General features: G+C 43.1%; 1 protein-coding gene across 2 annotated transcripts in view; it reads right to left on the reverse strand.

The window, feature by feature from the left end:
- The window catches only part of GLI3 (GLI family zinc finger 3), a 278,059-nt gene that overhangs the window by 88,255 nt on the left and 167,205 nt on the right, over window positions 1-22,599 (reverse strand). For both annotated transcript variants that reach the window (XM_070424736.1, XM_070424735.1), the window contains 2 exons: window positions 6,411-6,616; window positions 1,489-1,635 (listed from right to left, as the gene is read on the reverse strand). In XM_070424736.1, the coding sequence (XP_070280837.1) occupies window positions 1,489-1,635; window positions 6,411-6,616 (353 nt within the window). The remainder of the gene's footprint in view (window positions 1-1,488; window positions 1,636-6,410; window positions 6,617-22,599) is intronic.

Consider the following 22,599-nt stretch of genomic DNA (forward strand, 5'->3'; position numbering starts at 1 on the left):
TTGTCTGACTAACCAGATTCTCATCAAATAAGGAAGGTAATGTATGGGCTGACCTTCCAAGGATTCTGTATTATTTTAATTATTTGCAGATTTAAAATAACGAATTTGCATAATAACACCGAACTTTTTTTTTCAACAGTCCCTAATTGAAAAGTGCTTGTGATGAATCGGAAATTGAAGCTCTCCACTCTACAGAGCAGAACAACAAAGGCCCCGCAGAACATGTAATACAGTTCTTCCACTTTGTGTGTGGTAATCAACTCCCTAAGGGAAGCCTGCGCACGCTCAGGTTACTGTGTGACACAGCCACGTTAGTTCATGATGGAGAGACTGAGCTACAGGTTTCACCCGGACCTTCTCCAGACCTACGGACTGAATTACTAACCAGTGCCAGAGTTGACAGATATACACCCTATTCACAAAAGAATACAAATAGACGGTGATGGAAAAACACAACTTGCCCTAGCTGGTGTGGCTCAGTGGATAGAGCACTGGCCTGTGGACTGAAGGGTTCCGGGTCCGATTCCAGTCCGGGCACATGCCCAGGTTGCGGGCTCGATCCCCAGTAGGGGGCATGCAGGAGGCAGCCAATCCATGATTCTCATCATTGATGTTTCTATCTCTCTTTCCCTCTCCCTTCCTCTCTCTCTATATATAACAAGTTAATCACTGCTACTAGGGAGTACAAACAAAATCTCAAGCGTATGCTCTCCTCAAAGTCATATTACTGTCATATTCAAAGGGCAGTGGCTTTCATTGTGACCTCCTGGATGATGCTTCCAAGTCACTTCCTGCCACCTGACAAATGGACGTGGACTCAGAGAATCTGCATAGCTGAGAACTCTGGGATGTTCAGAAAAGTCACAACCATAGCCTCATTTTTCTACACATCTTGGTAAGTGACCCAGAGAAATGATCATAAGACCCCAAAATAACTGATATAAAATGCATCAAATGATCCCATTTTCTTCCACTGCTATGTACCAGAAATAGGCTTCTAATTTGGAAAGGCTTTTAATTTTTCTTAGATAAAAGGTTTTAGTGAAATATAAGTTTTAATGTAAAGAAAACAAATGAGGCAAATAAAATCAAATAAAAAAATGTCAAACCAAGTACAGTTCTTTTTAAAAATTAACTTCTAAGGCATAAAATCTATAAAAAACCAAGAAATGACTAGGCAAAGTACACTCATGTAATCAAACAGGTTTCCTTATTTTGTTATCAAGAAGAGGAAGAGCAGTTTTTTGTTTATCGGCCGAATTACAATCACCTGCACCTTCCAGTTCGTTCCGAGTTAAACAGGGGTCCTGGGATGGCCCCGTATCTGGCAGCCTCCTAAAATACCAACAGAACCAGAGCACCAAGTATTGGTGGCTCCTTCTCTTTCTCTGGTTTGTCAAGTTAGACAATTATCTAATCTTTGTGTCTTCCTCTCCAGCGCATGAGTTAGCATCTGCCACCCCTACAGAACATGGCCCCATCACTTACTGTCCATGGCATGAAAATATTCCATGTGGATGGCCCCAGCGCCAGTGGTGGCAGCTGTGGGAAGGATGTCTGCGTAGGGGCTGCGCTGGCCAGCTAACAGAGCCATCTGATGATAGTATTCTGCTGGGCTGACTCCCGCGTGGGGCGCTGGAAGAGAAGAGGAGAAAAGAATGAGAAGGATGGGTACTTGTTGAAAGAAGGTCAACAGTCCATTTGTTATGCAGCCCACATCAACAATTCCTTTTATGGCTCATTCTAGTAAAATTCCTTTGACTCAAATTGTACTTTCACTTAAGTCTACCAGACATCTTTTATTTGGAAAGAAAACTGAAGGAAAAGAATAGAGCTAATAAAATCTATACTAATAAAAGGGTAATATGCTAATTAGACTGGGAGACCTTCCGGACATCCTTCTGGACAAAGCCATGGTGGTGGAGCCAAGGCAGAGGCGGTTAGGGGTGATCAGGCCAGCGGGAAGGGGGGGGCAGTTGGGGGCAAGCAGGCCAGCCGGGGGGGGGGGGGGGGAGGGGGCATTGGGGTCGAGAAGGCTGGTGGGGGGGCAGTTGGAGGTGATCAGGTCAGCAAGGGGGGGCAGTTGGGGGCAAGAAAGCCAGCAGGGGGGCACTTGGGGGCAGGCAGAGTGGTTAGAGGCAATCAGGCAGGCAGGCAGGTGAGCGGTTAGGAGACAGTGGTCCTGGATTGCGAAAGGGATGTCTGACTGCCAGTCTGTGGGATCGGGCCTAAACCGGCAGTCGGACATCCCCTGAGGGGTCCCAGATTGGAGAGGGTGCAGGCCGGGCTCAGGGATACCCCTCCGCCCCCTGCATGAATTTTGTGCACCGGGCCACTAGTACATTATAAAATGTTTGAGGTTAGTGTTGAAGGGACCAAAGTTTTGCCACCCCAAAAAGATGTATTTTGGGGTATTGATTTTAAGGCATGAAAGGCTCAGAAAGAACCTCTGACCCTCTTCCTTACACACCTAAAGGAATTCAGACAGAAAAAAAAAAACCTGTTTACAAGAAAGGAACATCTGGGTACCAGAATTATCCAGGGATCACTTTGTAAATTATTCAACTGTCTGACCAATGTGCTGTACATCTGAAATTAACATAAAATAATACTGAATGTCAACTGTACCTGAAACATGAAAAAAGAAGGAAACATCATTTAACAGCATAATATAAACTAAGTGTGGCAGATAGAGTGAAATCTAAAAAAGCCTCTTTATTTTGGACATCCCTCTGTGTCCAATTGTTTCCGGGTGACCCAGCAAGAACTTGTTCAGCACATTTGCTCTTTCTTATCTACCTGCTGTATGTTGCCTGCTGTCCCTTTGAAACCCCAGACCCCTGCCTCCCTCTCCTTTCTCCAGAATGGCATCTTCAGGTTCCATATTTTTATGGCACCTCTGCATGTACATCCATAATAAATTGGGGGCATTTTCTCCTGTTAATCTGTCTCTTATTAATTACCAGCCAGCCAGAAGAACTTAGAAGGTGGGAGAAAAATTATTTCTCGTACATCCCCCAGTTTAAAGAAATCTTCAAGAATTTAAAATGATTAAAATGTATGTATGTACAGAACTCACTCCCACCTCTGCCTCACAAAACAAAACTGTTTCTTATATGAAATCAGTGTGTTCACATTCCTTACAGTGGTTGACAACTTAGACAACTATGCTTTCTTTCCAGACATACTTAACATACTTCTCTAAGCTTTCTGACAGGTGTCTCTGAGTCAGCTCTCTCTACCTGGAGGACCCAGCACTTACAAGGGGAAAGGCCGCACAGCTTTAATAACACACGACTGGGTGATAGCTGCAATTTTTTGTTCCATAAGTTAAAAGCTCTTTTTTCATTACAAAATCAAAAAGAAAATATACCTACCAATCTGGAGCAATTTACTGGCAAGAGTCAGCTCTGTAAGAGTGGGGTAATAATCAGTGGGGTAATAATCCACCTGCCAATTTATGGCAAAACTGACGGATATTGCAGTGGTTCTGAGGGTGGTCTCCAGATTCGTGAAGATCTGGATACAAATGCCAGTGCTGCCTCTTGCTGCTCCATGAGGTTGTTGGGAGCAGGAATGCAGCGCTACATGTAAGTGCCTATTAGCACATAGCATTCCATCACTAAAAGTTAGTTTTGCAATTATTATGTGGAAAAACTGGCATTCTATAAATAGCTTTGTGTTTCACATTTGTGCCCACAGACTTTCTTTTAAAATCTTTATTGCTGAAAGTATTCCATATACCCCCTTTTTACCCTATCCACCCCCTCCAGCCCACTCCTGTCCCCTGCCCCTGCCCTAGACCCTCACCACCCCACTGTCTGTGACCGCGGGTTATGCATATATGCATACAAGGTCTTTGGTTGATTACTTCCCATCCATCCTCCCCCACTTTCCCTCCGAGATTCCACACACTGTTTCATGCTTCCATGTCTCTGGACTCACTCCATTCATCAGTTTATTTTATTACTTAGATTCCACATGAGTGAGATCATGTGATAACTGACTTTCTCTGACTGACTTATTTCACTTAGCCTGATACTCTCCAGGTCCCAACATGCTGTCCCAAAGGCTACGAGATTCTTCTTTTTCACTGCTGCATAGTATCCCATGGTATAAATGTACCATAGCTTTTTTATCCACTCACCTACTGATGGTGTGCCCACAGACTTTTTATACATGATAAAGACATGATATAGATTAAAAATTCTTAGACCACAGGAAAGTAGTATCAGTGACTTGACTTTATTTTATTGAATATTATTGGACTCTTGAAGCAAGAAGAGTTAAGTAGAACAACCAATCAAAAAATGTCTTATTCACACGCACCATGAAATACTACGGGTAGCAGAGGATAAGATCCTTTAACTAGAGGTCCAATTTTCTAGTGGCTCAACTAAATTTCCACAAGCCAGGCACGACTTCAAGTCCACTGTTAGCTGACCTCCTTTCCCCTTCTCAGCCTCTGGTCCCCTTGGTAGTCATTTCCCAAAACTCCCAAGTGCTCCATGGAGGTAATTTCCCATTTTTCCCATTTTAAAACCAAATCCCAACCAGAAGATTGCCTTTGACTCTCTGATGGTTTTCTTTTTAAAATGTAAATCTTACAAACTTCCAATGATAAGAGAAATAAGAACTGGGGATGTGCAATATGATGCACGTAATAAACTGCTGGATGGTATATTTGAAAGGTGCTAAGACATTAAATCCTAAAATGTCTCATCACAGGGGAGATAACATTTTTTTTTTCTTTTCCCTTTTTCTATCTATATGAGAAAATGGATGTTAACTAAACTTACTGAGGTAATCACTTCACAGGATACGTAAGTCATTATGCTATACACCTTAAACTTATACAGTGCTTACATCAATTATATTTCAATAAAACTGAAAAAAAGGGGAAAAAAAGTGAGTCTTGTCCAAATGGCAAAACTCGTTCTCCTCAGGTGCCTTACAAGGAGCCGGCAGCTGTTCCTGGAGCACTGCTACTCCCGGAGGCACAACTGAGTAATGTTTACTGAGCAGCCTCGTGTGGCTTTCCCACACACTGTTCCCACCACACACAGCCAGCCTCGGAGCGTGGTGTGCATAGACATGGGGACTCTGCAGGGTCCCTTCCAATGCTGCTCAGTGAAATGGGGCGCATGGTGGTTCTCTGAGCTCCCCATCAAGCACCAGGGATTTGTGACCTGCTGCAGAGAATGCACAACCTGCCATCTGCCATCAATAAGGCGTATGCGATTCTGGACCTTAATTTGGGTTCTGGCAATCGTGGGCAAGTGAGTTTGTACACATGCGTATGCAATGGAACATGTTCTGCCCGAATCGAAGGAATGGTTTAGAACTTGACAGTTGCAGAATACACAAGCCCAATGAAAAAGCGTCATGTCAACGTAATTCATTTGGAGGCTGAGAACCAACCAGAATTTGATCCTTGAGAGCTTAACCTGAGCATCAGGTATTACTGAATTCAAGTCAAAGTTCTTATCTTTTCCCACCACATCCTTCTCCCAGTTTCTGTTTGGTACCATCAAGGATAGAGGGCAGCATCAGTTCTGAACCATAAGTTCTCTAAGACCTGGCTGCTCAGAGCATGGTTCACGGACCAGCTGCACTGACATCACCTGAGAGCTGTACAGATGCGCAGAATCTCAGGCCACTCCTGGACCCACCCAACAAAGAATCACATTGTATCACCATCCCCAGGTGGTCCATATGCACACGGGAGTTTGAGAAAAGCCGCTGTAATAGACACATCTGTATAAACGTACTGCAGAACAGAAAAGCAAACCCTGGATAGTGAGCAAAAGGCTCCAGTTATTACATATGCTCACTGTATGAACGCTTACAGGGCCAGTCTAAACTTCCGTCAAGACGCAAAACAGAAAGGAGGATCAGAACAAGGATTTTGCACCTCCGCCACCTACTGGCCCAGTGATGGCAAACCTATGACACACGAACTCATTTTTTTGGTTGATTTTTCTTTGTTAAATGGCATTTAAATATATAAAATAAATATCAAAAATAGAAGTCTTTGTTTTACTATGGTTGCAAATATCAAAAAATTTCTATATGTGACACGGCACCAGAGTTAAGTTAGGGTTTTTCAAAATGCTGACACGCCGAGCTCAAAAGGTTCGCCATCACTGTCCTAGGCCAATGGACGAGGCTGCAAACTATTTGGCCCCTCTGCACATTGCTATCTTTACCTGAAAATGGAGAGAATAACCCCACGCTGATGGAGGTGTCTCTACATTGGCATGAAAGCATGAACTCGAAGCACTTAGCCTAGTGTCTGGCATGTGGGAAACAACTCAATAAACGAAGCTACTCAACACCTTGCCCCAGGGGAGGCAGGAGGAGAAGGTGGCGGGATGCACAGAAGCAAAATGGGTCGGTCTGAGACTTACCATCCGTGGGACTCAGCCCCCTGGCTGCGGAGATCATGGAAAGGGACGGGCTGCTGTGCAGAGAGCGGATGTAGTCCATGTACGGGTTGATGTAGGGATGCGGAGGGCTGAAGGGGGACTCCGAGGCGGCAGCAGGGTTCCGGTGCGGGGAGATCCTGATGAAGGGCAGGTCCGAATACGTTGGGCTACTCGATAAGGCAGAAGGCCTGGGGAAAAAGAAAACCGGTACAAGAAGTATGCATGAGACAAGTGTCGCCAGAGGCAGAGGCTGTCTGGGAGAGGACATAAGATTTTAAGTGAACTCAAGGTGTCTTGGGCGGTGGGGGTTGGGGGGGGGGGGGATAGCAGGAATATATCTTTCTTTTACCTTAAAGTCATGGTGACATAATGCAGGTAGTATATATGATTATTTGGGCCAAGAATATTGACTTTTGAAAACTTTTATGACACTATGAATATAGAAAAGTTAACGGTCTCTCTTTGGCTTTCATGAAGAAATTCTAAACAACAGGCATCTGAGCTTAAAGTAGCTTCTGAGACCCTATTTTCAATTTGACCAGATCATTAATTTCACCACTGAAAACTTACCTCTCACCATCATGGTGTTGCATTGACAAGAAAGCAAATGTGTCTAGACTGGAGATCGGAGCACGCACATGGCAGCGTTGCCCACCCATAAGAAAGGTGACTAACTGCAAAGCTCTGAAAAATGTGAAATCGGACACCCCACATATCCCTGCGCGAGCTTTACTGTGAAGTCTTGCATATGAATGAAACCAGTTTCACAGATCTGGGCTCCACTGTGCTGAGGGCAGCTCCTCCTCTCTGAGAGGCAGGGGATGAAAGCCGGCTTCCTCTCACACTCATTTTTCGCATGGCATCCTGATTAGTCACATTCAGGGAACAATCAGTAATTAAGTGCTCCTGGGGTTGGAAAGCCGGGAAAGAATGAGATTTTGATCAAGCCCATGCTTTGGTTTGGGGGTGCTAAAGCAGGTTGTACACTTGGGCTGATGGAAATAAATTTTCGAGCACACCTGGCTGCCACCGTACCCCGATCCCCTCCGGGTCCTCCTTCCCCACAGCCAGTCCCTGAAGCCCCGGCAAGAGGCATTTCTGAAGAATAGCCAGACGGTACAACACCCTCCCTGCCTTGTTCCTTCTTCAATAGGAAACATTTTGTGTGGATAATCCAGTGGACTGGCCACGACAGGCTAAACACTTGCGCTCGCCGTTTTCCCATTGACGGAGGGCCCGGCTACGAAAGGAAGAAGCCAAGATAGAGACAGATCTACGGAGAACAGCCAATTCCTCTTATGCGACTGGCTTTAAGTGTAAAATGAAAGGGAGGGGAAACATGTTTTTTCATCACGCCTCTCAAAGCAAGTGCGTATTGACGGCAGGGCTCTGGCCCCTATCACCCTGTCAGAACACAATCTCGGGAGAGGCCGGCTCCACCACGTGCACAGCACAGGCACTGAAATAAATGAAACCGAAGATCAGATAATGAATTTGCTCTCAGTAGAAAATAAAAGAGACTGAAATATGGGGGGGGAGATGTTCTCTCGCTTGCTCCTTGTTATTCTTTTTTTTCATTTTGAATTAAAAAAAAGAGGCTTTTTCTTGTTATTCAGATGCCACTTTTGGTGAAGTAAAATAAAAATCCAGTTCTCTAAATTTACATGAAAGAAGAGTGAAAACTCCCCACCAGGAAAAAATAAAGCTTTCTTTTCACAAAAACAACCTGAGGTTGCCCATACCCACTCAGAAATTAGTAAAATTACTTCTGCTTTAAATAAAAATCGGTATAACCTAGTAGTATATCCTATTTTAGCTCTTTACCACAAAGCAAGTTCGCTGTGTTACATTCTAAGCTCCATTTAGACATGTTGCTACTTTAGAGCTCAGGGGATGCTCCATACCAATAATTCATTTTCTACCAGAAAGGAAAAATCAGCCTTCCAAACTGGTTCAAAATAATGATTACCAAGTATAAACTTATGTGTAGGCATATAATGGGACCGGTGCAGCAGAAATGTAGAGAAGTAGACATTTCAAGAAATCCATGAAGTGCTATCTCCTAGATAAGCTTTTGTGACCCGCTACAAACTGGGTCTGCACAACCTGAACCAAAAATCAGTGACGGCAATAGCACCTCTTACTTGTGTTGTTTCTTAGTTTAAGCGAAAATTGAAACTTGTTATTTTTCTGAAATTCCAGAATTAAGAAGAGTAGTAAGAATATTTCAGAGGCGTAGATTGCGCTTTGAAGAAGCACACTTGCGGGGGAGGGAGGATCTGCATCTAGAATCGCATGAAAATGACAGAGGTGGGAGCTGGGCAGTCACCACCCAAAGATGCAAGGAAGCCAGGAGGTGGCTGGTAGTTTTCTCAAGTCTGGACATCTGACGTCTGCACCCAGGCCTTCACTTTCATGTGACCAGTTTCCACAAGAAAACCCAAGAGGACAATTAAAAGCACTGCCCTGAGAAGGAATCCAGGCCTGCTCCCATCGTCCCTGGCAGGAACACCAGGAAGAAGCAACACAGGAAGAGGGCTGATTCCTCCTGGAGGTGAAGCCAGGCAACCTCACCCACTCTGGGAATGTCATAATCACACGTCACTTCCAGAGAGATGATGCTGAGGAGATACTGGGTCATCTGGTTCTAAACACAGTGGTGGGACATGCCTTCACACTGGAGTACAAGTAAGAAAACTAAGTTCATCACTGCCCTAAAGAAAGAAACTAGCCATCCTCAGAATATGAATAGCAAAATATTTAGTACTAGAGGCCCGGTGCATGAAAATTCATGCACTGGAGGGGGGGGTCCCCTCAGACCGGCCTCCCCCCTCTCACAGTCAGGGAGCCCTCAGGGGCAGGAGGAGACCTGGCAATCAGGGGAAGGTGAAGCCCGATCACGCCTCTGCTGCTGCTGCTGCCGGCAGCGCAAGCCTCGGCCAGCCCTGGTTACCTGAGCCTCAGGTGGCCCTGGGCGGCTGGGCAGCCAACATCTGAGGCTTGCCTGAGGCTTGGGCTGACCCTGGGCAGCTGGGGGGCTAAGGGAACTGGGGGACTCCGAAGGCAGGCGCATGGAGCGGCAGGGCTGAGGGGACTGGGCGCCGCCATCTTTGAGGGTGTGGCAGTCAATTAGCATATTCCCTCCTTATTGGCTGTGGGTGCCACCATCTTTGCAATGGCATGAGGGTCAATTAGCATATTCCCTCTTTATTAGATAGGATGGGTTACCCAGGGAGGGGTCATCAGGAATTCTGGAGACAGGTGGCAAATGGAAGGGCTGAGATGCAACCTCAGCAACCATATCTACCCTCTCCTAGTCCTTAAGGATCCCACAGGGAAGATACCTACCTTGTAGGGGTCTTGGCAAGTGAGTATGAGTAAAGCCTGATGTAGTGAGCTGGTATCATACACTATGCTAATATATTCCACTCCTAATCTACATACATATACAATACAACCATATGTACTCATACACACACATGCATAATAGGGATGGCATAAACAGCATATCATATGACTTTCAAACACTGAAATATTGGAACCCTCTTTTCAAAGTGCATCTTATGCTTTCCTCTCCTGCCTGACAGTGTTCCTGAAGCATCTCCTTGGATTCCCCGGGCCCCCCTTAGTAAAATCGTACAACCACATAAGGTGGTTAAGAACAGGGGCTCAGTAATTAGATACAAGAGATTTGAGGGAACTGGATTTGACCTGAGGCATCACTGACCGTGTCACTAAGCAGAAGTTCCCTGATAAACACAAAAATGGAACAATAATAGCTCCCTCACGGGGCTGCCTCCAATGACTGGCACTGACACTCAGTAAACAGAGAGAGTTGCTGATGTCCCTGGGGGTTGTCAGAAGCACCCCCCAAAACTCTCATGTGCGCGTGGTTCTCAACTCAGCAAAGAGCTGTCTGCGTGGTGTTCTGGTTTCCTTGCTGCTCAGTTTCTCCCTGAAAGTTGATCACTGATCCATCGTTTCCACATCAGGCTCCGGGGAGTTGGCTAGCATGACATGCTTCTAGAGCTGAAGCCCGACATAAATTAGTTTCTAAGCCACCAAGGCTGAGCACTCAACCTTGAACTCCAATGGCTCCAGTGCCACTGGACATGGATGTAAAGATATATAAATTATAGTTTTTCAAGAGAGCTGCTTTTAACATTACCTAACCAAAGTCACTTCCAAATTCCCAGAAGCTACATCATTTGTCAGTTTTTTTGTTTTGTTTGGTAAAACAGATTTAAGAGGGAAAAGTAACCTCCTTAAACTTAATAGGCAGATGTGTGTTTATTGCTGTGTGCAAGTGCCACTCAAGATTATGGCCAGAGAGGGGAATTCTACGGTAAGCAAAGGAGGTGGGAGTTGTGAGGAAGGCAGCCACAAAATTTCCCATGTAAATGACATATATTATTTCACAAACTATCATAAACTTGACCTGGTAAATATTTGTCAAACTTTCTAAAAATCTTCATTTGAAGATTACAGTAGCACCAGGAAAAAAAATTATAGGTGTCTCTTTCTTGGTTTATATTTTTAGTAGAGACACAATCTGAAGATTGCTGTTGGCTTCCCATGGCTTCCTCTGCCGGTAGCTTTCCCTTCCTTCTCTGTTCTGGGGCTGGACAAGACTCAATAATTGAAGGACAGCACAAATCAAGGAGAAAAAAACCAAAACAAGAAGCGTTCTTAAAAGAACACTGAAACTTAGAACAGTTCCAAGTACAGAGATTCCAGGCCTTTTATGTTATCGCCAAAGAGCACAGAAATATGACTGTGACCCTCTGAACTGAGTCATACTAACTTTAGCCTGGGGACCAGAGATGCCCAGCTGTAGAGGGCTGTCTGGGCTGCCAGGGCACAACTGCTGTTCCATTACCTCTGCATCTGGGCTCAGGCATGCAGGCCCAGCATGCGTAGTCAGGGACAGTGTCCCTTACATTGCTCTCACCTATTTGTCCGTCCAAGGCCATAGAGACCTAATGAGTGGCTGTCATTTCTTTCCAATGGCTATATATAATGTACAGTTTCAGACAAGAAAGAAGGTGGGGATTACTTTGATGTTCTCCCCAAAGCAAGAAAGCAATATGAAATTGTGTGTGTGTTTGTAGAGATGATTTGACTTTGGGTTACATTTTTTAAAAGGTCGTGAAAATAGATTACAATAAAAAGAGTAGAAGAAAGATGGTTATTATAGCATTTTAAACATTATACTATGTATGATAACCTTCAAAACAAAAAACACATTGCAGAGAATACCTTCTTAGTTAGAATGAAATATGATTAAATAATCGAATTTGTTACTGCCTTTTCATCTATCTTATTGGGTTACTAAAATGCCAAGATTAAAATCACAGTATTTAATCACTTGCGTGACTTATTATGAGAGCATTAAACAAGGTTTGTATGCTGGATTATTACAATTTGCTTTCATGTTGCTTGGAACTCTGGAAATGTACATAATTCCCCTTGCATCTTTGTATGAGGGCTCCAACTACCAGAAGAATGAAATGGTGTGTGTTTTTTTAATATAACAAATTTATTTTTTTGTTTAACTTTGTTCTTCCCATAACAAGTAAACCACTCTTTATATTCAAGCAGTGGCCTAACAGAGAACAAAGGGAGTTATCCCTTCTAATGTATTTTTAACCAACGAATTAATTATTCAACAGTCGCAGTTTTAATAAACCAAAATTTGTAATAAAAAATTTGCTTTCCATACAGTGAAGGAAACCATTAAAATGTTCATGGCTAATGTACTAAACACTGCCGGAAATCCGCACAATCCTAAACTTCATGTTTTCTTCTATTCAAGGTGAGCTCCCAGAAGTCTCTGCCCAGCGTTATCACGGGACCCTTACATGCACAGAGGGTTCTGCCAGTTACTTGCCATTTACCATCCTTCACCTGGGAACCCCTGCATGCCTCTGTAGGGTCTGAATCAGCTGGCTCATTTTTCCTCTGGATTCTCCTAATGCGATGCACTGGCAGGAGCTGGCAGTGGAGGGAAGAGGGATCAGGGGTATTTATTCCAGTCACTTCCTCTCCTTAGCTTGAAATCTGCTGGCCACCTCATGGCCACCCCTCCAGAAGTGTGACCCTTCTTCCTGGGCTCCAGCCCTCAATGAATCAGTTTGTTTGCACCTTCAGGTTAACGATAGGAACTTCTTCCAACTTTTGCTACTCCTGGGGGCTGCTGGGCTTTAGGGTCACTTTGAGGGCCTTTCACCTTGTTCACATCTCCGTAAATATCCACTCTTTTAAGCTGCCAGGACCCTAACGGATAAGATGGCTCCGTTTCAAATCCCATTTTTATCATCTTCGTAGCTCAATTATATTCCTCATGAATTTTGAACTGACTTAGGCTTTTAACACATTTACCATGTTGGATTTCAATTTTTAAAAACTACATGTATAACTACACATATGACTATTTCAATGAAATATTCATTAGATAAACATTTATTGAAAATCTGTTTACTAAGAATCCATTATGATTTCAGCACCTGGGGGGAGGATTTCAATAAATATAATGTATGGTCATTCAGTCTGTAATCTCAAAGAGTTTATAGTCAAATCGTGACTATACATGTGAAAAGTATACATGTAGCCCAGCCAGTGTGGCTTGGTGGTTGAGTGTGGACCTATGAACCAGAAGGTCAGGGTTCGATTCCCGGTCAGGGCACACGCTTGGGCTGCAGGCTCGATCCCCACTGTGGGACTTGCAGGAGGCAGCCAGTATATAAGGAAGGCATTAGAGCAAATGTTATCTGATGAGCAAGCAGCACAGTCAAAAAGTACCACAGGGGGCTTCTAGCATGCATCTTGGTCATGAACAATATGGAATGTAAACCCTGCTACCAAATATAGATAGGATTTGGTTAGAAGTGACCACTAAAGGCGAAGGTTAAAACACTGCTTATTGTGCACATTCACACTAAGTTAGTGTGAATATTTTCTTATACAGAGAATTTAAGAGCTATGGTTGCATTCTTCAACAAGAAGAAAATGGGGGGGAGGGGAGAATATTTATTTTAATGATGAACATCATTTCAAGAGATTTTTCATAATGACTTTCTTATTTTTATTTTCTAATTATGTCTGAATATAAAAGGAGTTTACACCCATAAATGGAAAAGTTAAGAATTTTTTTTTTTAAAAAAAGGTCCTTCCCTATATCCAAGCTCTCCAGACTGAACCACTGTCAGTATTTTAACTTATTTAGTCCCCACACTTTTTCAGGCATTATGCACTTCTAACATAGTCAAAATAAAAGTATGTTTTGAATTATACTTTGGCTTTTAATATTAAAAGGTTTTTCTAATATGTCTTAGCAAACTGTACATAAACATCATTTATAATTGCAGTACAAATTAAAGCTATAATGAGTTATTATTAAACACCCGCTGGAATGGCTAAAACTAGAAAGACTGATGGTGCTAAGTATTGATGATGATTTACAGCAATAGGAACTCTCAAACAATGTGAGTATACGCTGGCACAAACTCTAGAAAATAGTTGGTCATTATCTACTTGAACGGATGCACACCCTATGTTCCAACTATTCCTTTCCCTGTTACATACCCAACAATAGAATGTAAACATGTGCCACAATGTCAAATATATTCAGAGCACTGTTATTCATTCACATTAAAACTGGAAACAATCAAATATCTATTAACAATAGAATAGGCAAATAATGCATACAATGAAATAGGAAACACCTATACAAATGAAGAAACTAGAATGTGAAAAACATTGAGTGAAAAAGGCCTTGCATAAAAGACTATAATATAATATATAATCTCATAAGTTCAATTAAGAGACACATCTAAACTTTAGTGTTAGAATAGTCATGATGATGTTTACCTTTGAGTTGGTGGACTTTCAGGGTGTTAGTGTTTGTTCTATTTTCTAGACTTGGTTAGTGGTTGCAGGTTTTCACTCTGATAATTAATTAAACTTTGTGGAGCTATAAGTGTATATTTTGTGTACTTTTCTGCATATGTACTATATATATAATCAATTTTTTAAAAGGGATACACACAGGCCCTGGCTGGGTAGCACAGGTGGTTAAAGCATCACCCCCAACATACCAAGGCTACAGGTTCAATCCCTGGTCAGGGCACATACAAGAATCAACTAATGAGTGCATAAATAAGTGCAGCAGCAAATCTCTCTCTCTCTCTCCAAAATAAATAAAAATATATTTAAGGGAAAAAGAATTCTTAAACTTACTACTGATTCAAGTAAGCACTTTGCACTAAATGACTTTTCACATTATGCATCTTCTTTCTGCCCCAACTCACACGTGTATAAAGAAGCCTGCTGTGTACCTCTAACATTTCAGAACCAAGGCAGAGAGAGGGCACCAGTTGGGAGGACAGTATCCATGATCCAAACGGCAGTTAACAAACCAGTTTTTAAATAACCTGTCATCAGTCTTGAATATTTTAGTTACATAGGTACATACTATATTTAAAATTATTATTCTGACAGTCTCTCTGGTGGTCAAATGGGATCCAAATATTCCATACAAAGGTACCCTGCTTTTTGCAATGTAAAATAAATAAATCATATTTTTCTTCTTCCTCCAATTACTACAGAGCTTGTGAGAAATATAAAAGTCATAAAATTGGTAATGTTAATTTTAAAATTAATATAAATCATTATGTTATATGTTATACATACATATATATATATATCCTATCTAATAAAAGACAAAAAGGGTAATTAACCATACCTCCGCTACCCTTCCCATTGGCTAATCAGGGTGATATGCAAACTGCCAACAAAGATGGCAGCCAGCAGCCATGCAGCTGAAGCGAGCAGGAGGCTTGCTTGCTCCAGTGATGGAGGAAGCCAAGGTTCCCCGTCTGCTGGGGCCGGCTCTGAGCTCTGGAAGCAACAATGTTTCAATTATAGAAGCTAAACAAACCCCAGAAACCTGCTTTCAGTCGGCCGCGGCCTGAGAGCTGGGAGCTCCAGTGACGGCAACAATGTTTCAATTATAGAAGGTAAATAAATCCCAGAACAAAACAAAAAAAAAATGAAAGAAAAAGAGGAGAGGCTGGGAGCTTCAGTCACCCTCCAGCCTGAAAACAGCCCTCAGCCCCTCACCCAGACTGGCCAGGCACCCCAGTGGGGACCCCCACCCTAAAGGGGGTGTGGCCAGCCTGAAAACAGCCATCAGCCCCTCATCCAGGCTGGCCAGGCACCCCAGTGGGGACCCCCACCATGAAGGGGGTGTGACCAGCTGCAAACAGCCATCAGCCCCTCACCCAGGCTGGCCAGGCACCCAAGCGGGACCCCCTCCCTGATACAGGACACCCTTCAAGGCAAACCAGCCGGCCCCCACCCATGCACCAGGCCTCTATCCTATGTAGTAAAAGGGTAATATGCAAACTGACCCTAACAGCAGAAAGACTGGGAATGACTGGTCACTATGACACACACTGACCACCAGGGGGCAGACGCTCAATGCAGAAGCTGCCCCCTGGTGGTGAGTGCTCTCTCACATGGGGGAGCTGTGCTCAGCCACAAGCCAGGCTGATGGCTGCCAGTACAGCGGTGGGGGTGGGAGCCTCTCCTGCCTCCTCAGCAGCACTAAGGATGTCTGACTGCAGCTTAGGTCTGCTCCCCGCTGGCAAGTGGACATCCCCCGAGGGCTGCCGGGCTGCCAGAGGGATGTCTGATTGCTATCTTAGGCCCAATCCCCCGGGGAGCAGGCCTAAGCCAGCAAGTGGTCATCCCCCAAGGGGTCCCAGACTGCGAGAGGGCACAGGCCGGGCTGAGGGAACTCCCCACCCCCCCGAGTGCACAAACTTTTGTGCACTGGGCCTCTAGTATATATATATACACACTTAAGATGAATATAAGGACTAATTATTAGAAGAACTATTGTGTTGTGTCTTCCTTTACAAAGTCTACAGAGATACCACCTTGAAGAGAAAACAACTGTGGTTGCCTAGGAGAGAAATTCAGATATCCAGCTGCTAAGCTTCCCCTAACCCAGTGGTCGGCAAACTCATTAGTCAACATAGCCAAATATCAACAGTACAACGATTGAAATTTCTTTTGAGAGCCAAATTTTTAAAACTTAAACTATATAGGTAGGTACATTGTTATTAACTTAATTAGGGTACTCCTAAGGCTTAGGAAGAGCCACAATCAAGGGGCCAAAGAGCCACATGTGGCTCACGAGCCGCAGTTTGCCAACCACGGCAACCCACCTCCTTGCAGGTGAACAGCTGGAGAGCTGCCCTCAGTGGTCCAATTCTGGGACACTGGATGGGTCCTGTTTTCTAGAGGACTCCCCACTGGTTCGTGGTAACAAAGCAGACAGACACAATCCTTTCTTCCTTCCCTGAGACAGTATAAACGGCTCCCTTTGAACAGTCACTGTTTCCCTCTGGATGCTCTCTTCCTCAAGGGAGGTTGTTCAATCCAGAGAGGCCCAGAGGACAGGGGGCAGGGGGTGCTCTCCTGCCTCACTCTCCTCCTCCAAGTCTCCCAGTGGCAGGAAGTGTGCACTTAATCAGCTGTTCTACACTCGGAGTCACAAGAGCTCACATTAAGATGTGGTATTGGGTAAACCAGATCTCCAAAGTCTGCTTTGCCCCAGGGCTATTTAGACCTAGAAGGAAAAGCTGCAGTGCTGTACTGTTTAACTTTGGACAATCAGGTGGTAAGTTCTCAGCACACTGGCCCCTTTGACCAACTTGCTCCTTCTTGCTGACGCTATTAGTGCTAGAGCCCTGGACTGGTTTAGGCCAAAGTCACCTTGCTTTCACCAACTCCTTGTGTATTCATGCTCTCAGGACCCCATGTGAGTGTTCTGGAGCTAGTTGACATCTAGGAGCACCCATACCACCTCTTCTAACAAACCAAATCGTCTAGTAACTTGACTTGACCTTTAGTAAAACGAGTGGGACTTTCTTTCCTAAAAGTAAATTCATGGGCATGGTCATTCTGTACTTTTAGTTCAAAATTTCATCGCCATGCAAAAAGAAAAAATGGAAGGGGCAGACTTTTTCAAAGTCTGATTTCGCTGATATTCCCACCAATTTCCCACCCATACTAATAGATCCGATTTTTCAGAATTTGATGAATTACCAATTCCCTGTCCCCCACAAAAGAAGAATTCAGAATAGCAAAATAATGAATTCTTCCAAAAAGAAAACACACAGAAAAATAGAAAGACGCTGAAACGTGATAGTGTCAAATAACTCGGCAAATGACAAAGTCCCATGAACTAAAGGTATCTAGAAAAGTCCTGGGAAGTGTGGCATTTGTTTGTCTGGGTGTTATGTTCTTTAATAACATAGAATCCTATCAGCATAACATCCTTTGGTAAGAACTTTGGGACTTGCACCATAATATCCATCAGGTAAAGAAAGGACACCCTAAATTATATACAAGAGGGGATTCAAACTGCTGATTTAATTAACTAAACAAGCCTGTGCTTATATCATTTACCTGGAAATCTCAACAATTTAAGGTAAATAGTTATTTTTAAAATCTTGAGAGCCCCACGCCAGGATCTGTTATTTAAATGAGAAATCTCCCAGAAAGAGGCTTCAGATATTGGGTGGAAATAATCCTATATAATAAAGAGGTAATATGCAAATTGTCCCCTCAACAGGGAGTTCATCCGGGAGTTCGACCAGGGGGCGGGGCTGGCGGGGGAGGGGAGGGAGGCCCCAGCCGGCAGCCGCTAGGGACCCTACCAGTGCACGAGTTTCGTGTACTGGGCCTCTAGTTAGAAATAGTAAGTTAGGTTCCAACAGTTTAAACCTTGCTTCAGATTGAGTCCTCTTACCAGTGGTATGGAAAATATTTATTTCAAAGACAGGGTGCTTCTGGAATTCTGAGCCAGAGAGAGTACAAGGCTTCTATTTTAATATTTTGTAAATGTTACTTCAAGAACCAACTAGATAGAATAAATTCTTTACCAACAGCAGTCTTCCAGGAGCTGATAGGATTTTTTCACTATCCTCATAATCCTTATAATCCTCATAATAATTATTATTATTATTACTAGTACTATTGACTAGACTGCTTTTCTGGGTTGTCTCTTGTGATCCTTGGCAAGATACATCTGACTTCATAGTTTCCCTCATTCTTTAAATCAATGTTTAAAAAAGTGATAATAATGATGTCCATCAAGGAACTATTATGATCTAACTATTATTAATTGTCTAAATAGCTCTCCTCTAGAATAAAATCACCAAGGTTTGCTAGGGGCTCCTTCCTACAAAAGGTGAATAGTGGCCCTTTCTAAGTAGCGGTCTCTTTAGATTTAAGTGGACGTAAACCTTACAGGTCTCCCCTACATGTTAACGAAGACTCTTTATCCGAGGCACACTTGTCAATATTCCAGAATTTAAGCCCCTTTGAGGGTGTCAAACTTGTCAAAAATAAATTAAATATGGAAAAGGAGTATATCTAATGCACTGAGGAAAAAGTTGTCTACATTATCCAATAGAAAAGCAGCATTAACTTCCAAGAAATGAGATCATTTTCTTACAGTTCTTGTTATCATGGCTTCAGAGAACTTTGCCCAGAGCCCCGAGAAGAGCACCCTGGAAGACTGACCGAGTCTGGCCGCTTGGAAAGGAGCCACAAAGTCTCCTACTGCACCCCTTCTTCATAGAGAAAGCGAGTCTTCTGATCCTCACGAAGGACAGATTTCACAGACGGGAAAGGTCTAACTGACGGGCCAGGGAACTACTTGCTCATATTACCACTGGAGAGCCCGTGCATGAGACCACAGACTGACTGGAAGCACTTTTGGGGCTTCACATTTCTCATCTGTAAAATGTAAGGATTTGGACAAGAGGTTCTCCTTTCCTCCTTTTGGCCTGAAATTCAATGTTTTCTACGATTCAAGCCATTTGGCCCTCTTTCCCACTGGTTCATTTTGACAATTAACATTGTAAAGTCTGTTCCTTGAATAAAGTTTGCTTAAAATTTAGTGACACCTTACTCGAGTAGCCTACAAATGAGATCTCCTTTTCCCTCTTTCTTAAATGACATTGCCATCATCACAGCGACTGATGATCCCCCCGGCCATGTGAACGCCAACTTTGATATTACTCCCAGAAGGAAGGGAAGTGTCTGGCTTTCTGCTGATTAGAGTTGGATGGCAATTGTTTAGAAGAAAGTGGGGTTATATAGCCATGCAAAAGGCTCAGTACTAAGCTACAGCTTAAGCACTAAGGAAGCTTGGACCAGTGAGTTCAGACCTATTAGACGTTTTTATATTAACAACATTTCTCCCATCCAGGTTTGTGCATTTTATCTTCATTCTTTCAAATCCCGAAATTGCTTGGATAAGAGAGAGGGTTTATGCATTATACACACACACAGACACGCACACACATGCATGTGCGCGCGCACACACACACATTTCTAAGAGCAGCCTGAACTTTTAGGGGAAATTGAAGAGGCTTTGTGTCAAGTACAGCTAAATCCAGCCTTTCCATATCAAACCTCTGCTAGAAAATTACTGTGCAGATGATAAGGCGGGAAGATATAATAAAAAGTGACTCTACTCAATTTACACTGCAATATTGGTATGACTGAATATTTTTCATTCAGGTGCCTGATAAAATCGCTAAACTGTATTGCAGATAAATAAAGGAGGCTTCTGTCAAGAATAAACACCATTAATCATGAAGTCTTACCCTCTGAGAGACTGTGCTATGCATCTGCACAAATACACCAACCGAGCCAGCACACAACACATGCTTCCCTCCTTTATACTGTTTCAGACTGAAGTTGTCTTCCTTTTCTATTTTTTTATGACTTAGGCAAAAACAGCATTTTTGAAAACATTCTTAATACTTTTTAACTTTACAGTCCTGCAACTAGGTCCATTACTACAATATTTAGAAAAAATTGCTTGCCTCTTGGGAGAAAAACTTGACAGTGAAACGTTTTTATTTTTTATTTTTTTGCTGATTACACACCTACACAATCCATATGTTATATACTGTATTTAATCAAAACTAAGATGCTACTGACCTAAAAAAATGCACCATTATTTTAAGTACCACTAAGAATGACAATACTTCCTTATCGCTTTCAATTTTTACTTTATACTCATTTTTAAAACTCTTTTATGCTTATTCAGGCATAGGATATATCACATAGTATCAAAGTACTTGCATACAAAGGGAAATATCAGAAAAATAATTTTATTGAGAGATACCGGAAACTTCCCCATAGCCGCCACTTCACCAACAGTAATCATAAAACACTACAGATGGTGAGATACATTCCAATTTCAACGATGTTAAAAGGTGAAAAAAGATACACAACTTAAATATGGTAATATCATAAATACATATTAGGTAATTCAGCCATTTATCAAATACCTATGATATGACAGATTGTGCTAAGTGCTATCTATATGCTCATTCTTTGAATTCATGATATAAAATGGGATTGAATAATGAAATAGGTCTGGACAGAGTAAGTCATCTGATAGGAATTACCTAAGCTGGATTCAAACCCAGTCTATAATTTTAAACACAAAGGAAAATTATCTTGAACCAAATACAAAAATCTGTATCTGCTTAAATATTATATTTTAGCATTATTGATGCTGTTAATAGAACAGATGCTCTGGTTTTCCAGTTATCCTTCCACTCCAGTGGGAACCTCTGTGAGCAACACGGAAATGGCACAGATAGTGCCTGGCGGCTCTATGCACCGGTGCCTAAGGAGGGATGTGCAAAGCCTGACTTGGGAAGTATGAGGAAGAATGAGGGAGGGATGCACATCTTCATACAAGGGAAGAGGGGACAGAAGGAGAAAGGGCACATGGGCATGCATGTAGCAGGGCCACAGTGTTTCATGGACTCCTCTTCTAAGTATCCATACACAGGAGAAAAATACAAAGGACAAACCTAAACTTTCTCATACCTGTGCAATGTTACGAAATCTTAAAGTCAGATCATTTCATCTGACTACTTCATTTCACAGACGAAAACAAGGAGGTCCAGAGAGGCCAGGGAAAGTGTTAGGATCCAGTTAATTTGTGGCAGAGCTGAGAATGGAACTGTCCAGGGCCCACATCTGTTACAAAAACAGCTTAGGAAGTGGCTTTAAGAGGCTCATCAGAAACTATGTGCCAATAGACTTACGTCTGAATTTTCTGGAATGATACGTTGAAACCTCGGGTTGGGGGTGGGGGGGAGCATTAACATTGGCTAACGTAACTGCTATCTTGAGTGGGAAGGGGGTATGCTCAGGGGTGATGATTCAGCAACGCTGCAATCCCATCCTGCTCCTGAGGATGGTCCATTGTGTGCACAGGAAGTATCCCGGCAGCTGTACTTCAGCTCCCTGGGCGATCTTGTTCAGAGCCCACTCCAAGGAGGAAGTGCCTGTTCTCGCCAAAGGAGGCTTAACTCCAATCTTCCAGGCAAATCCTCCTTGTGTGAGAGAGAACCTTGACCCTGCAGAGTGAATGCATTTATTTGCCCAAGGGAACCCTGGTCAGGAGACCCCCACAGAAAGTCTGTGGCCCCAGGCTCACAACAATCGGATGCCAAGAGGCCAGTTTTAACTAGGCTCAGCAAGAAAAAGGAGGATCTCAAGAAACCACAATCACTGCTTGCGCCTCATCCACTTCTTTTAGGAAAAGTTTCTATGTAGAAAAAGGTATTTCATCAGCATGTAATTTTCACCACTGATGTCGTGTTCAATCATTTCTAACAAACTCTTTGGTCCTCTTTTGGGAAGTGCCATGTCAAAACTACTCCCAGGCACACTATCAATAGACACAGGCATCCAGTTAGGACAGTACACCCCACCTGCTGGTCCTCATGTATAAAAAAATGGGTACAGCCCTAACCGGTTTGGCTCAGTGGATGGAGCGTTGGCCTGTGGACTGAAGGGTCCCAGGTTCGATTCCAGTCAAGGGCATGTACCTTGGTTGCGGGCACATCCCCAGTAGGGAGTGTGCAGGAGGCAGCTGATCGATGTTTCTCTCTCATCGATGTTTCTAACTCTCTATCCCTCTCCCTTCCTCTCTGTAAAAAAAAAAAAATCAATAAAATATATTTTTTAAAAAATGGGTACACACAGGTGAACAGATCCCTTCCAGAATTTTGCCCTTAAAACAACTCCATTTTGTCTAGTCGCCTTGCATGCTTGACCA

This window comes from Myotis yumanensis, unplaced genomic scaffold (assembly GCF_028538775.1).
Source record: "Myotis yumanensis isolate MYYU_CA2020_CCGP unplaced genomic scaffold, mMyoYum1.0.hap1 SCAF_9, whole genome shotgun sequence".
Taxonomy (NCBI): domain Eukaryota; kingdom Metazoa; phylum Chordata; class Mammalia; order Chiroptera; family Vespertilionidae; genus Myotis; species Myotis yumanensis.